Source organism: Rhinolophus sinicus, linkage group LG02 (genome assembly GCF_036562045.2).
Source record: "Rhinolophus sinicus isolate RSC01 linkage group LG02, ASM3656204v1, whole genome shotgun sequence".
Classification (NCBI taxonomy): Eukaryota; Metazoa; Chordata; class Mammalia; order Chiroptera; family Rhinolophidae; genus Rhinolophus; species Rhinolophus sinicus.
In genome coordinates this window covers 40272789-40286408 of record NC_133752.1, presented here as the reverse complement: position 1 = coordinate 40286408, position 13620 = coordinate 40272789, and the positions used below count along the sequence as shown (strand labels likewise).

At 33.9% G+C, this 13620-nt stretch overlaps 1 protein-coding gene across 20 annotated transcripts in view; it reads left to right on the top strand.

Moving 5' to 3' along the window:
- PDLIM5 (PDZ and LIM domain 5) overlaps positions 1–13620 on the top strand; it is a 188913-nt gene that overhangs the window by 107932 nt on the left and 67361 nt on the right. For 5 of the 20 annotated variants that reach the window (XM_074323405.1, XM_074323354.1, XM_074323337.1 and 2 more), the window contains exons 5-9: positions 1435–1853; positions 8606–8620; positions 10971–10988; positions 11243–11415; positions 11785–11821. In XM_074323405.1, coding sequence (XP_074179506.1) covers positions 1435–1853; positions 8606–8620; positions 10971–10988; positions 11243–11415; positions 11785–11821 — 662 coding nt within the window. Of the gene's footprint in view, positions 1–1434; positions 1854–4967; positions 4985–8605; positions 8621–10970; positions 10989–11242; positions 11416–11784; positions 11822–12400; positions 13510–13620 lie in introns of those variants that run through there. The other 15 variants (XM_074323364.1, XM_074323369.1, XM_019741091.2 and 12 more) reach the window with 11 other exon arrangements.

The window sequence follows — 13620 nt, the reverse complement described above, 5'->3', positions numbered from 1 at the left end:
ATTCCATTGTCATATTATCAATAACTTATGCCCAAATTTCTTACCTTCACTTTTAATTTACCTATCTTTATTCACATATACTAAAGAGAATAAATAAGTGATTACTGAAAATGAATGAATATACAGTAAGTCTTTAATAGCATTTTATTAGTGATAGTAATAAGTTTTAAATTACATTTTCAGAGTATTCTTGGATTAGGTTATTGGCAAGTGTCTTTCTTTTTTCATATATACCCTCAAATTGTCCTAAACCATTATTCATATACATCTGGTTGATGCTTTGGGGAGTTTTCTCCTTAATTTTATTTGTGCCTTTCCATTTAATTACTTACATTGATTTGCTGAGACATTAAAGTTACTTCCCTTCCCTTCAGGTGGCTTTATTATTTTTATAAGACTAATGTAGATTACCTTTATTTTCTTAGGTATCTATGAATGTAATAGAGCTACCATTGTATGCTTTTTAAAAATTGTTAATTGTTTTTTCTTTTGGCATGGTGGGGTGAGTAGGGATTTCTTCTTGAAAGTCATAGACACTTACCCTGTTTTACTTTTTTTCTTAAACTTTACACTTGTTTTGGAATAGGAATTTAAAATTTTTTAAATTAACAAATTCTGTTAATTTTAGGAGGAATTGATTTTTCTTACTAGTTATCTTTTTCTTTGGCTGATAGCAGTGAAGAAACATCTAAGATAATTTTTTTTCCCCACATAAAACTATTAAATATTTTATCTGGAAAAGGGAAAGAATTTTACTCCTTTTTATTCCCTAAATGATACCTCAAAACATTCCAGAGAGAGAAAGTGGTAGATTACAGGAATGGAAAATGATTGATTTTTTGTTGATTTTTTTTTTTAAACACAGTTTCTTGATTCAAAATAATTAGAGTGGGCACATTTCCAAATTAGATGAAAATGATCTTATTCCTTTTTTTTTTTTTACATTGAAGCGTTAGAAATGGGTGGCTGTTTCTTCATAAATCAAATAATTATACACTGGAGAGTAATAAAACTTACTTGAAAGATGGAATTATACTTGAGACTCTGGATATTTTAAAATAAACATTTTGGTTGGCAATGTATTATTTATTATGGGGTATTTAAAATTTTTTCCTTTAGAATATGTCTAAATTGACACTTATGATGGCCTTTAGGCTTTTTGATAGCTTTTGTGCTCTGTCTCCTAAATATTTTGAAACTCCTTTCATTTTTATAAAATATACAGTGTGTGCATCTGTATTATGAATGTTGAGAACAGTTAGCATGCATGTTATGCTGTATCAACTCATTGTTTTTATCTGAAACCATGTAAAGTTTGGGCTGCTAACATGATTGTGTTTGTCTTTTTAAAAACTAGCTGTGTGTTCTTTTCAGTGAACCTATTTTGCATGTATTTGGTGTGTTTTTGTGTATGTTTATTTTTATTTCATGTAGGGAGAACCTAAAGAAGTAGTTAAACCTGTGCCCATTACATCTCCTGCTGTATCCAAAGTCACTTCCACAACCAACATGGCTTACAATAAGGCACCACGGCCCTTTGGTTCTGTGTCATCACCCAAAGTCACATCCATCCCATCACCGTCGTCTGCCTTCACCCCTGCCCACGCGACCACTTCATCACATGCTTCCCCTTCACCCACGGCTGCTGTCACTCTTCCCCCATTCGCTGCATCTGGACTGCATGCTAATTCCCATCTTAGTGCTGACCAGCGTTCACCTGCTTTGAGCGCTGGTAAACCCGCGGTTACTGTCCCACGGCAGCCCACAGTCACCAGCCTGTGTTCCGAGACTGCTCAGGAGCTAGCAGAGGGACAGAGAAGAGGATCCCAGGGTGACAGTAAACAGCAAAATGGGTAGGTGGCCAAAGGTGCTTTCTGCTCTCATCAAAACTCTTTTTTCAGGCAATTTCCAGGAAACACCATAATCTAAATCCCCCCTGCCCCATCAGCTGTCCTTTGAGGGAAGGGAGATGAAGTTTTCTTTGCTTCATTAACTTGTAGCTTTATATTACATACATACAGTACTTTCTACAAGGCAATTGTAGGTTCATCAAAAGCTAATTTTGCGTTTTGACTTGTTATGAACCATGTGATGTACTCTGTAACTCTTTTTTTTCCAAGTCCTGGCACAACATGGAGCAGCTGGCACTTACAATGCAAGGCAAATCTTGAATCCTTCTTTCTCAATCTTTCCATCCTTTCATTAACCACCAAAAGTTTAAACAGAGTGGTTACAGTTGTTTCAGCTTATGTATTGCATCCTAAGGAGGGAGGAAATAAGGAGTTTGTAAGAAGCTTTTTTCTAGGAATTAGTCTTAAAAAGACAGAAGACAAATTTAGTTTTGACTCATGTCTCTCTGATGCATTAGCTTAGGTCAGATAGCTAGCAACATTCTTTTCAGATAAGCTTAAGCTAGAATTTAGTGTTTAAAAACAAACAGTAATGACAGAACAGCAACATCAAGGGATGCTTGAAAACCTCAGAAGCAAATTAGAGAATGTTTTCATTCCAAAGGTTTTCCTAAAGTGAATGGATTTAAAGCAATGGACACTAAATATGTAATTTTAGCAGGAGTTTTTGAAAATCTATTCCTTATAATTTTTCCCTTTTGGGGTACATTTTTAAAAAATGGTTGAAGTCTATTTTCAGCAGCCTTCATTTATAGATGGTCATTTTATTTATTTATTTTTTAAATTCATTGATCATACTTCAAACTAAAGTCATTTTTGTAAACTCATTTTGATCAGATTCATTTAGACAAAAATGTACTTTAAAAGGAAGGGAAAGGGAAATAATCTGCATGTGTGATGGTTTTTACCAGTGCCAGTTCCCAGGGAAATATAATTAAAATAATTGTGTGGATAGGCTCTTTCTGAGATAATCCCTTCCGAATGTTAATTCGCGTAATGAAGGGACTGTACTTTCAGTAGCACTGCTGCCATGGCAACTTTGGGGTTTTGAAAAAGAGGATGGCAGGGTTCCAGGCTGCTGCTGAGAGAAAGAGAGCAGGAGGTTTGGAAGAACAGCTACTGGGCTCCACATAAGGTTTTGTGGTTTTGGGTGACTTTTTAAAGTTCTGATGTATGTATTGAGGAAAATTAGTGTCATGTGAGGAAGAGAAATAGTATGTAGTATGGAGGTGTGTTTGTTTGTTTGTTTTGTATGTCTGTTTTAAAACAATAGATTTTAGAGTAATCAAAGTAGATATTCTGAAAAGACAGATGCTGCCTGTGAAATGCTACCCCCACAGAAAACTAAAAGCAGAAGTTTACTATGCTTACTACACTTCAGGTTCAATAGAAAAAAGTCCATTGAAGGAAGTGTTTGAGCTAAACTCTTCTTACTACCTACCACTTCTTAAAAATTTATTATGAAAGTCTTCTTAATGGAAAATTGGAGAGCTAAAACCACATTGAAGTTATGGAAAAGTACTACATTTAAAACAGTTGAAAATACCTAGCTTAAATTTTGGCTTTTATACGTACAGCTTTGCTGATTACGCTTCAAATGATTTAAAGCTTAATATTTTCAAACCAAAACTGTAGGCAGTGGTGTCGTTAGAGGGCCTTTCTGATAGTTTCTTAGTCAGTCGCCATGTGATTACTGAGTACATGCCCTGTGTCCAGCACTGTGCAAGATTCAGGAGAAAAGGGATTATTACGTACTTTGCATCATTAACAAGCATGTTACTGCTTTGCATCTGCACACTGGGTATATTCAAAACTGGCTTGATTTCAAATGTCCAGATGTTAGGACAATGAAAACTTGGTTACTCTGAAAACAAAGTGAGATGTCTGTGACAGTCTAAAATTTGCAGTGCCCTTTCTCTTACTACATTTAGATTAGAGAAATGATAAATAAATCACACATTCACTTGTCCATGATGTGTCATTTTGAAGAATAGGTGTTTTGTGATATTGGTCAATGCATTTCCTGCCTCAGGTGCCAAACTTTTTTCTGAAATCACTGTCAGGCTTTTTACTAATAATGTCATCTTAAACTTCCCATATTTTTATAATGTTACAAAATACCTGCAACAGAACTCTTTTCAAAGCTGAGAGTTAACTGTCTATTAATGACTTTTTATTTTAAAAATAATATATGCCAGTGACCAAAAATTTAAGAGTTCAGAAGAATCTAAAGTTAAATGCATACGTGATCTTTTTCCTCAAAGCAAGAAGACTTAGGTTTTAAGTGATTTAAAGTAACTAGATAATTTACCAATTTGATAGACATCCCACCCAAATGTATATAGGATTAATAAACATAAGACAAAAGAACTGCTTCTTAATTGTGTATAATTACTGAGAAATAGTTACTCATCCTATCTAAAAGTGTGAAATCTATAATTATGTTGATATTTTCAGAAAATTTCTCAATAATATGTTGTACCGTGTTTCCCTGAAAATAAGGCCCAGGAATTAATGTAAGACCTGGTATTATATTATATTATATTATTATATAAGACTAGGTCTTATATTAAAATAAGGCCGGGTCTTATATTATTTTTTGCTCCAAAAGACACATTAGAGCTGATGGTCCGGCTAGGTCTTATTTTCGGGGAAACACAGTAAGCATTCCTGCTCCTTGTAAATAATGAACAAGGCACTTCAAGAAATTTTTAAACTTCTACATAGGAAAAGTATTGGTCTTGGCTTGTTGCTTTTTTAGCACTCTCCTAACTCTACTTAGAGCAGAGGTGGACTTTATACTCCAAACTAGGAGAGAAGCTATTTTGCCTCAAGTATTTTAAGTGATTTACCTTTTCCCTTTCCATATACCCTTGCATTATAATGTGCCACTGCTTTCAAGAGGTAAGTCTTTCATGTATCATCTATTAATTTCAGTTTCTTTGGACTGCAGTTTTTTCTAACAGTTCCTATGTGGTATTTTGAAGAACTTGGCCTTGGAAGATATAAAACATAATGATATGGTAGTAATATTTTTAAATGCTCTTCTCTTTGCAGAAAACACAAGTGAAAAAGTTAGTATCCACATTACTGGAGAGGAAATATGGTGAATTATATATGAGTAAACAGCATGAATGCCCGATTATTGCAAAATTAAATTAAATTTTGCAACACAGCCATATTTTAGAATAACCACATTTTGTATTTTCCATAAGTTTGGTTTGCATTGCTATGTGGTGGTGAATTGCTTTATGGTAATAAATATTAGTATTTAACTTTTGTTATGAAATACATGTGGGGTTTGCTGTGTAATGGTTTAAAAGGTAATGCTTGGCGGAATGTAATGTGATTCAGTTTAGACTGTTAGAAGATCAAGATGTAAACATATACCACTAGTGATTGGCATATATGAAACTGAGTTGATTTCCAAATTCATGTAAAAAATACAAGTGTTTCCCAGGTAAGGTCTCTGAGAAGCTTTTTGATTTTTCAATGTTGCTGAAGGTTTAGACCTCTCTGTGCATTTGTGTGTCACTGGATGATTGATAGTCTATATACCTTTGAAATTAGTTAAGAGAGATGATTACCAATTTACGAAACATCACAGGAGGTTGGAATAGACATTGGAAATCACTGTGGTGTAACTCTAAAACCTCACTTTTGTATTTGTTGGTATTGACAGTAAATTGGCTGGTGATGACTAGCTTTACAAATAGATAAAAATCACATAAGATAAGAATTTGAAATAATTTTCTGTTAATTAACTTGTGATTATTCTGAGCTTGTGCTGAAATTTCTTTATCAATACACTATAGAGTAGAATTGGAAGTACGGAATATCTATCTTAGACACACTCAAGAGAGTTAACTGTTGAATTATTAGAGCACCTTTACTCAGTGTGGCTGATGTGGTCTCACTAATGGAATAGTTTTATGTTATATACACATTAGGAATATTGCACACCAAAGTACTAGTGAAAATCCCAAACTCTGATTTGTCTATTTAAAGTTAAATTCTTATATACAAAGCTTTGACTACTTATTAGATTCCATGTGACAAATGGTTGACTTGTAAAGGGGGAAAAATGGGGCTTAGAAAAATGAATGTGAACATTTCAGTGATGTTCAAAAATGAATTTGAACATTCATATATATATAATATATAATATATATATATATATTATATATTATATATATATATATATTTAAATTAAGATTCAGATTAATTTGTTAGGTATTATTGTGCATTGTATTAGGTGTTTCTAAATACATTTTGCAATTTAATTCTCATTTAAACTGAATGCTGAGAGGTTACTTAGTTAATTCAAGTCACAAATTTTGTCAGTGATAGAGCTAAGATTGGCGCCTAGATTTTTTTGAAGTCAAATTTTGATGTGCGTTCCTCTGGATCACTTCTTTGTGACCCGGGCTTACTTCTGTTATTTCAAATTCATATTTGTTTTTAATAATTATAGACTTGAGGATAAACTGAGTGAATGGAGGCTATTTGAATACATAATGTGCATAAACTACTGTTGGGTTTGATAGTACTTTTTTTTGTTTTTGTTTTTTGAGTAGTTTAGGGATCTGTCCTAACAACAAACACGTGTTTGTATAGTTCTCAGATGGCCTTCAAATAAATATGGTAGACATATACCCTTACAAGAAGTCTGAAAGACAAAGAAATTGTAATCCATTTCACTGTTGGGGAAAAGAAGCTTCTTTCTGTAGATTGCAACTTGCCCAGGGCAGAGGGGAAGTGGGCAGCATATCCTGGGTAACAAGCCACGTCATCTAACTGTTGCATTGGCACAAATGCCATTGTGGGGTATAATGGGCTCACTTGGGCACATTTTTTAAAATGCATGAAAATATTTGGCATATTCAAATTGTCATCTTTACATCGAAACCAATCAGCCCTCCATTTGCTGCACCTCACCACACCATAGAACCCCCTCCCCACTTCATGTTGACATAAAACGTTTTCCCGAAAGTTTATAATGTTTAAATATATATCTAAAATTCTATTACGTTCAGGGGAGGTTATTTTGAAAAACTATTTCCCTACTGCTTAAAGAGCAAGGCTGAGGAGGGAATGCTTTATATTGTGGCTAGAGAGGAATGAAGACTGGCAAACTATTGAGGTCAACTCACTCACTCCTTCGTCCATCCCCATTCAGTGAAACTCAGCCCTCTGTTGAGTTTAAGAAACTGACTTTGATAATTGGAAATATAGCTACACTGCACAGTGGTATTATTAAAACTGGCCAAGGCAGTGTTTCTCACTATGTTTGTAATGAATTATTAGTTACTCATTAAACTTATTGCCAAAGGATTGATTCAACAGTGTGTTTATACTTTAGTCTTCTCTGTCCTTAATGGAATGCAAATATGCAGTTGACCCTTGAACAGCACAGGTTTGAACTGCACAGGTCTACTTACATGCAGAATTTTTTTCAATAAGCATACCATCAGCTCTCTCTATCCCTGAGTTTCGCATCCGTGGATTCAACCAACCACAGATTGAAAACAGTATTTCCGATCTGTGGTTGGGAATCCACAGATGCAGAGGGGTGACTGTATGTGTTGTTGTCCGCCATTTTATATGAGGAACTTGAGCATCCGTGGAGTTTGATGCCTGAGCGGGTCCTGGGACCAATCCCCGGCCAGTACCCAGGAACAGCACAGTTTGGGGGGAGTCAAAAGTTATAACGCAGATTTTCGACTGCACAGGGTCAGCACCCTTAACCCCCACATTGTTCAACGGTCAATTGTATTTTTTAAAATGATTCCCTACTTAGTAGGCTAGGTGAGTGAGTTATGTTTTGAGGTTTTCCCTCTTCAGATGTTATTAACCTAGTTCCTTTACTATATCATATCAGGCATGCCTTTCAGGGTAATAATTAGATTGCTGGTAATATAGAACTATGGAGTTCATGCAAATGAGTTCCAAACTTCCTGAGATTTGCTTGTGGATGAGGATGATGGTAATGATGGACAGGGGAGAGGATGAAAACTGAATGATAGCCCATTATTTATGACCCTCTGTGCTGCCTATATTTTCATCATAACTACTACATTTTAAAAAATTAGACAATTTTCAAACAGTGTATCATTCCTTTATAATATATGATTCAGGATACTTTATGTGAGAAGATCACTATGTACCACTTGCATTATCTGAGAGTCTTAGTCTGCTCTGATTTTAAAGGTGATTCTAAAACAATCTGCTTCTACATCTTATATCTAATTATCCTCTACCTTTTGTTAGGAACATGATATGAATTTAGATTCATGCTAAAATAAATTTTATAAAAACCTAGAAAACTTTTAAAAATAGAGGCTTTTTCTTGGCATTAGTAACTTGAGACTTGAACTGGCATGAACATATAAAATATTTTTCAGTGTTTTTGGAAACAAACAAAAACATAAATGAAATTGGTGTCCAAATAATAACCGTGTAACAGAATTTTGACTAACACTTGTTCATTTTATTTGTCTGTGTTTACATGATTATTTTGAAGCATGATGTTTGTGTAACAGCTTCATGTAAATTCATTGTTTTCAATTTCCTTATTTCATTTTTTTTTTCTTTTTTTGGCTTCATCTTTGTCTGTTTTCATCATCCTGGGAACATCAATGTCTTCTCTGCTTTATCACATCTTTTTTTGTGTGTGTGTATTATTCTTTCTTCAGTAACCCTGGCACCACGTAAGTACCTAATCAGTGGTTACTTGTATAATTTTCATCATTGTCTCTCTGTAACTTTCCATCTTTTTTCAACTTAACACCATCAGCAAATTTTGTTAGTATCTTCTTATTGCAAGAATTTTCAAATATGTTAAGGAGCCCAGAAAACATATTTTTCATGCTAGAGAACTTCATACGAATCAGTGGGTATGTTTAAAACACACTTCTGCAGTGGAAAAACTTAATAAGCTAAACCTTAGGGAGATAGTTAAGTATTACAGACAATGTATACCACAGTTAGATGCAGTTTGGGCCTCCCTTGTTTAGTTTTTTTTTTTTTTTTTTTTTTTTTGTATAAACTTGCTAATTTTGAATGTATTTTGAAATAAATTATTTGTTCTCTATGGTTAAGTTTATATTCTATCCCAAATACATTTTTAAAAATAAAATCACTTCTTTAATCATTGCCATCAGAGTCTAGTTTCAGAGCTAGAGAACACTAAGTAAATGTTTTGAAACTTCCTATCGCTTAACGTAAGACTTTTGTTGTGGTGAATGTCACAGAGAGCCCAAGGTGTACTATACTTTTTGCAAGTGTGTCGTAGCTCAGAAATATTCTTAAGTGGTATGGTTTTACTATTCTTAGTGTCTTAATTAGACACTGTTGTTTTGTGCTTTTATAGACCAGATCTTTTTTATACGTGATAAAATAGTCTTATACCTGAAATTGGCATCATTGTAAGAGTAAACGACACTCATTCATAATAGAGAAATTTAAACTATAAGGTTAGTAGCTAACATAATTTTTTTCAAGTAATTAACATAAGTTAAAGTATTGTCTGTTTAGGAATTTATACCTGCCAAAGACAGTGTGTTTGTAAAGTAATCTATGCCTATTTTCTAATTTTTAAAATTTTTGTTTATTTTAAAAGGATTAGATTTTGTTCAATATTCATAAAAGATCTTTTAGATATTTCACTTCTGGAATATTAAAATTTTACCATAAATTATAATAACAGGTATTACTGATTTTGTGTGGCAAAATGAGAACATGCATGGCAAATACTTTTTCTAGTAATCACAAAAAAAATTATAAAATCATTACTATGTATTAGGTACTGTGGAAACACTTTACATAAATTATCTATCTTATTACTCAAAACAACCCATTAGGTAGATGAAATTCCCACTTCTCAGATGTGAAAAATCTACACTTGGAGAAATTAAAGGACTTGCACAAAACACACACTGAGTGGGGGATGTAGTGCCTGAAGCTATTATCTATCTCTAAAGCCAGTGTTAATGTTAATTCTATCATGTTCTTCACTGGGCAAAAACTCTGCTAGCCTAGGGAGACAGTTTTAAAAGTAACTATTAAATTGGCAGTAGTCGTGTGGAATTCTGGTAGCCATGTGATTTTCCAGCCGTGAGTTCTACCTCTTAGGTGTTGCCGCCCATATCTGATACTCTTAGGGCATTTCTCTTCTTGGATCCTGGGCCAGTCATCTGCCAGTCCAGACTCAGGTCCCTTTTTCACTTCTGAAATGAAATTCACAGCCTCCAACAGTTTGCCTTTATCCTGTTTTGGGGGCAGGGAGGAGAGATGGAAGGCGTATTTATTATGTTTACTAAATCTTAGGTTAAAGTGTTAAAGTCATCTACACTGTGAATTGTCCAATGTTTATGATTTATTAAGAGAAAAAATGAATGTTCTTAGCAAACTCAAAGCTCTTAAACTTTGTAGTTACAAATCCCTTTCACATGTATTATTTCGTGTAGTGCTCAGGACAGTGTGACTTTATATGTGATATTCTTGTCTTATAAATGAAAAAAGCTGAGGCTTAGTGAGATAGACTTGTCCAAAATCACACATCTGAAAAATCAGAGAGCCAAGATTTACGTCTTGGTCTTTTGATTAATATTTCATTGGTTTTTGATATATCATAGCTCTTCCTCACTCTGCTAATCCTGCTCACAATTTTATTCAGGCTGAAGAATATCTGTACACATGAATAAGAAAACTAGAAAATAGCAGTTCTCCCCCTTTTCAAAACTGTGTTTATAATTCCTGGCTGGTTCAGCCTGTACTAAACCATTCTTGATTTCTGGGTCTAGTGAAGATATGATCATTTAATTTTGTGACAGCCAATACATTTTAGCAGCATTTTGATATTTAGTAGTGGTTGTGAATGTAGTCTGTGTTTTGTTAGGCATTAGATAAATAATACAAGTACATGATTTCAAATTGTTTTATTTTAACTTTTGTGAAATTTTAAATTTCTCATTATTTTCCTTCTTTTCTTAATCTTTCCTTTTCCTTTTCTTCATGTTGGAAATCTCTCTTTTGCTGCCTTCTTCTGTCACTTAAAAGGAAAATCCCACCTAAACGGTAACCTTTCTGTTGAATAGATACTTATTATTTTATATTAGCATATGCATAGTTTTTAAATAACTTTTAAAGAACTTAGTCTACTCTATTTTACAAGGGTGCTCTTTTTAAAAAAAAAAAATTGAGGCTGTGTATGCCTCAAAAAGGATACAAGAGGAACACTGAGCATTAAATGTATACATTAAAAATTTGGGGTATTTATCCCGAATATAATTAAAATTTTTTAAATTCTCTTTTTTCCTTCCTAACCTTAGCCCACCGAGAAAACACATTGTGGAGCGTAATACAGAGTTTTACCACATACCCACTCACAGTGATGCCAGCAAGAAGAGACTGATTGAGGACACTGAAGACTGGCATCCCAGGACTGGCACAACTCAGTCTCGCTCTTTCCGCATCCTGGCCCAGATCACTGGGACCGAACATCGTAAGTGAACACCCGGGGAGTCTAATAGGTCAATATGCTTTCCACAGAGAGTAGCATTTAGATGGATAGACAGTTACTGGAAAACAGTCATTTTTCTCAGACAGTTTGCTTTTTAATTATGTCATGCATAATACGTATGGGTACTGTAAATAAGAAAGCAGCCCAAGAGCGTTCCATGGAAAAGTGTGGAAGCGGTCGTAGTAGTAGTAATAGTGATTGTAGTGTACCACGGCCACTGACAAGATGATTTGGAATTTTTTTAGTGGCTTTGTACAATGTTAGCATTTGGTATTGATTGGTACATGTAATTGCTTATGTGATTTTAAAGTTGAAAAAGGGAAACTAATACTGGATGTGCTTATATTTCAGTGAACGAATCGGAACCTGATACTACAAAGAAGACAAAGTAAGTTGTCCATTTTTTTTTTTTTTTTTCTTTGTAAATTGAATGCTTTCCTTTCATGAGTGGTCTCAGTTGGTTTTTCACATTCTCAGGTGTAATGGTATGGCATTTTGTCTTTGCAACTAGAAGCTAAGCATTTAACTTTGGTGCCTTTTGTGGGACTTAAATGTACAACTTACAGATTTTAAAATTACTAGCTATTGCCTGGATTTTATGACTAAGGCTTATTTTCTTTCAGATTGAAATAAGTGGGCAGAGGGTGTATTTGGGGATGCTTTGCTAACATTGCAGACCTCTGTGGATGAGGTCATGAGTTGTCTTGCAGTCATTTTATTTTGAGTATAAAAATCGATGTTTCCAGAAAGGCTCTATAAATTAATTTCGGTATTTCTAAAAGTGCTCTACCCTTAAAATCGTTTGCTATTAAATAAAACAGCTATGTGAAATTAAGCTTTAAAAGGCATGTTTTCTGCATGATGTACGAAGTGTAGAAGCTTTTTCTTTCTCTTTCTTATGACTCTTCTATCACTTTTCTTTTTTTCTTTTTTCTTTCTTTTTTCTTTTTCTTTTTTATTTCCACAGGGAAAAGATACCCCTTCACGTCTTTAGTCCCAAATACACAAAATTACGTGACTGGCACCATGAAGTTTCAGCACGTGCTCTTAATGTACAGTGATTTATGAGCCTTGCCCCCTCAAGCAGCCAGCACATATCTTGTCATTCACTTGTTCTTTTTTTTCCAACTTCATAACAAAATCTGTATTAAATTTGCCTTATGAAAAAATAGAACCTTTTCTATACTTTCCTAACCATTTCCTGCTGTTGTGAAAATGAGGAGGATGGACGTGTTCTGTGCTAGTGGGTAGCTCACAAATGTTAAACCAAGAAAGCATGTTAAGGGACTAGATCTAGTCAGTGAATTTACATCTGTTTCCATTGTTACTAAGGTAGTAACCCTAGAAAAGGAATTCTTTTTGTAAGTTGAATTGGGTTGGTCGTTCGAAGCAGAAGTAGATGAGCAAATAATGTTCTTGTCTAATTTGGAAAATACATCCTTTATGTGAATATATGTCAAGGGTATTTTTAAGTTCATTATTATGTCATTTTAAATTATTCTAAGTGGGTTGTAAATTATTCTAAGTAAGCAAATACTAAGAGGCAAGATAAAACAAGAAGACTTTATTAGGATAGAGTTTATTACATATTTGGGTATCTTTTAAAGCAGGTACTATTCAGGATGGTTATATGAAGAGGAGGAAGCCCAGATTTGGCTCCTAAAAAAGGAAAGAAGAGAATTCTGTCCCTATTTGCAATGGGGAAATACAGTGTTCTTTTGGTTTGGTTAATTTAAAAAACTCCTACTTTCTACCAAAGGAAATATTCCTAAGCATTAAGTAGTAAGATATAGAAAATACAGCTTTGTTTGTTCTAAATCAGAGGAATGAACATAAATGGCAATATGAATGATTCTTTATGCGACATCATAGAAATATTTTACTTAGTGGTATAAACTATTGTGTGTTGCTGCTGTTCCTAGGAAGCTCTGTTTTGGGCAATCCATGCAGGCTAAATATCTGACCAGAAATGCTTTCTGTCTTGTAATATAATGTATTATATATTAGATCTAAATGCAATAATGAATGCATTTTGAAGTTTGGAAAAGTATTGTAATAAAGTTGCCTTTAACTTTGCTTTGTACTTGTTTTCTATTTCCTTGAAACCAGTAATGATGCCATCCAAGCCTTCTTACAGTATTAGTTGGGTGAAATAAATAATTATCTTAACATTTCACTTGGAAAACA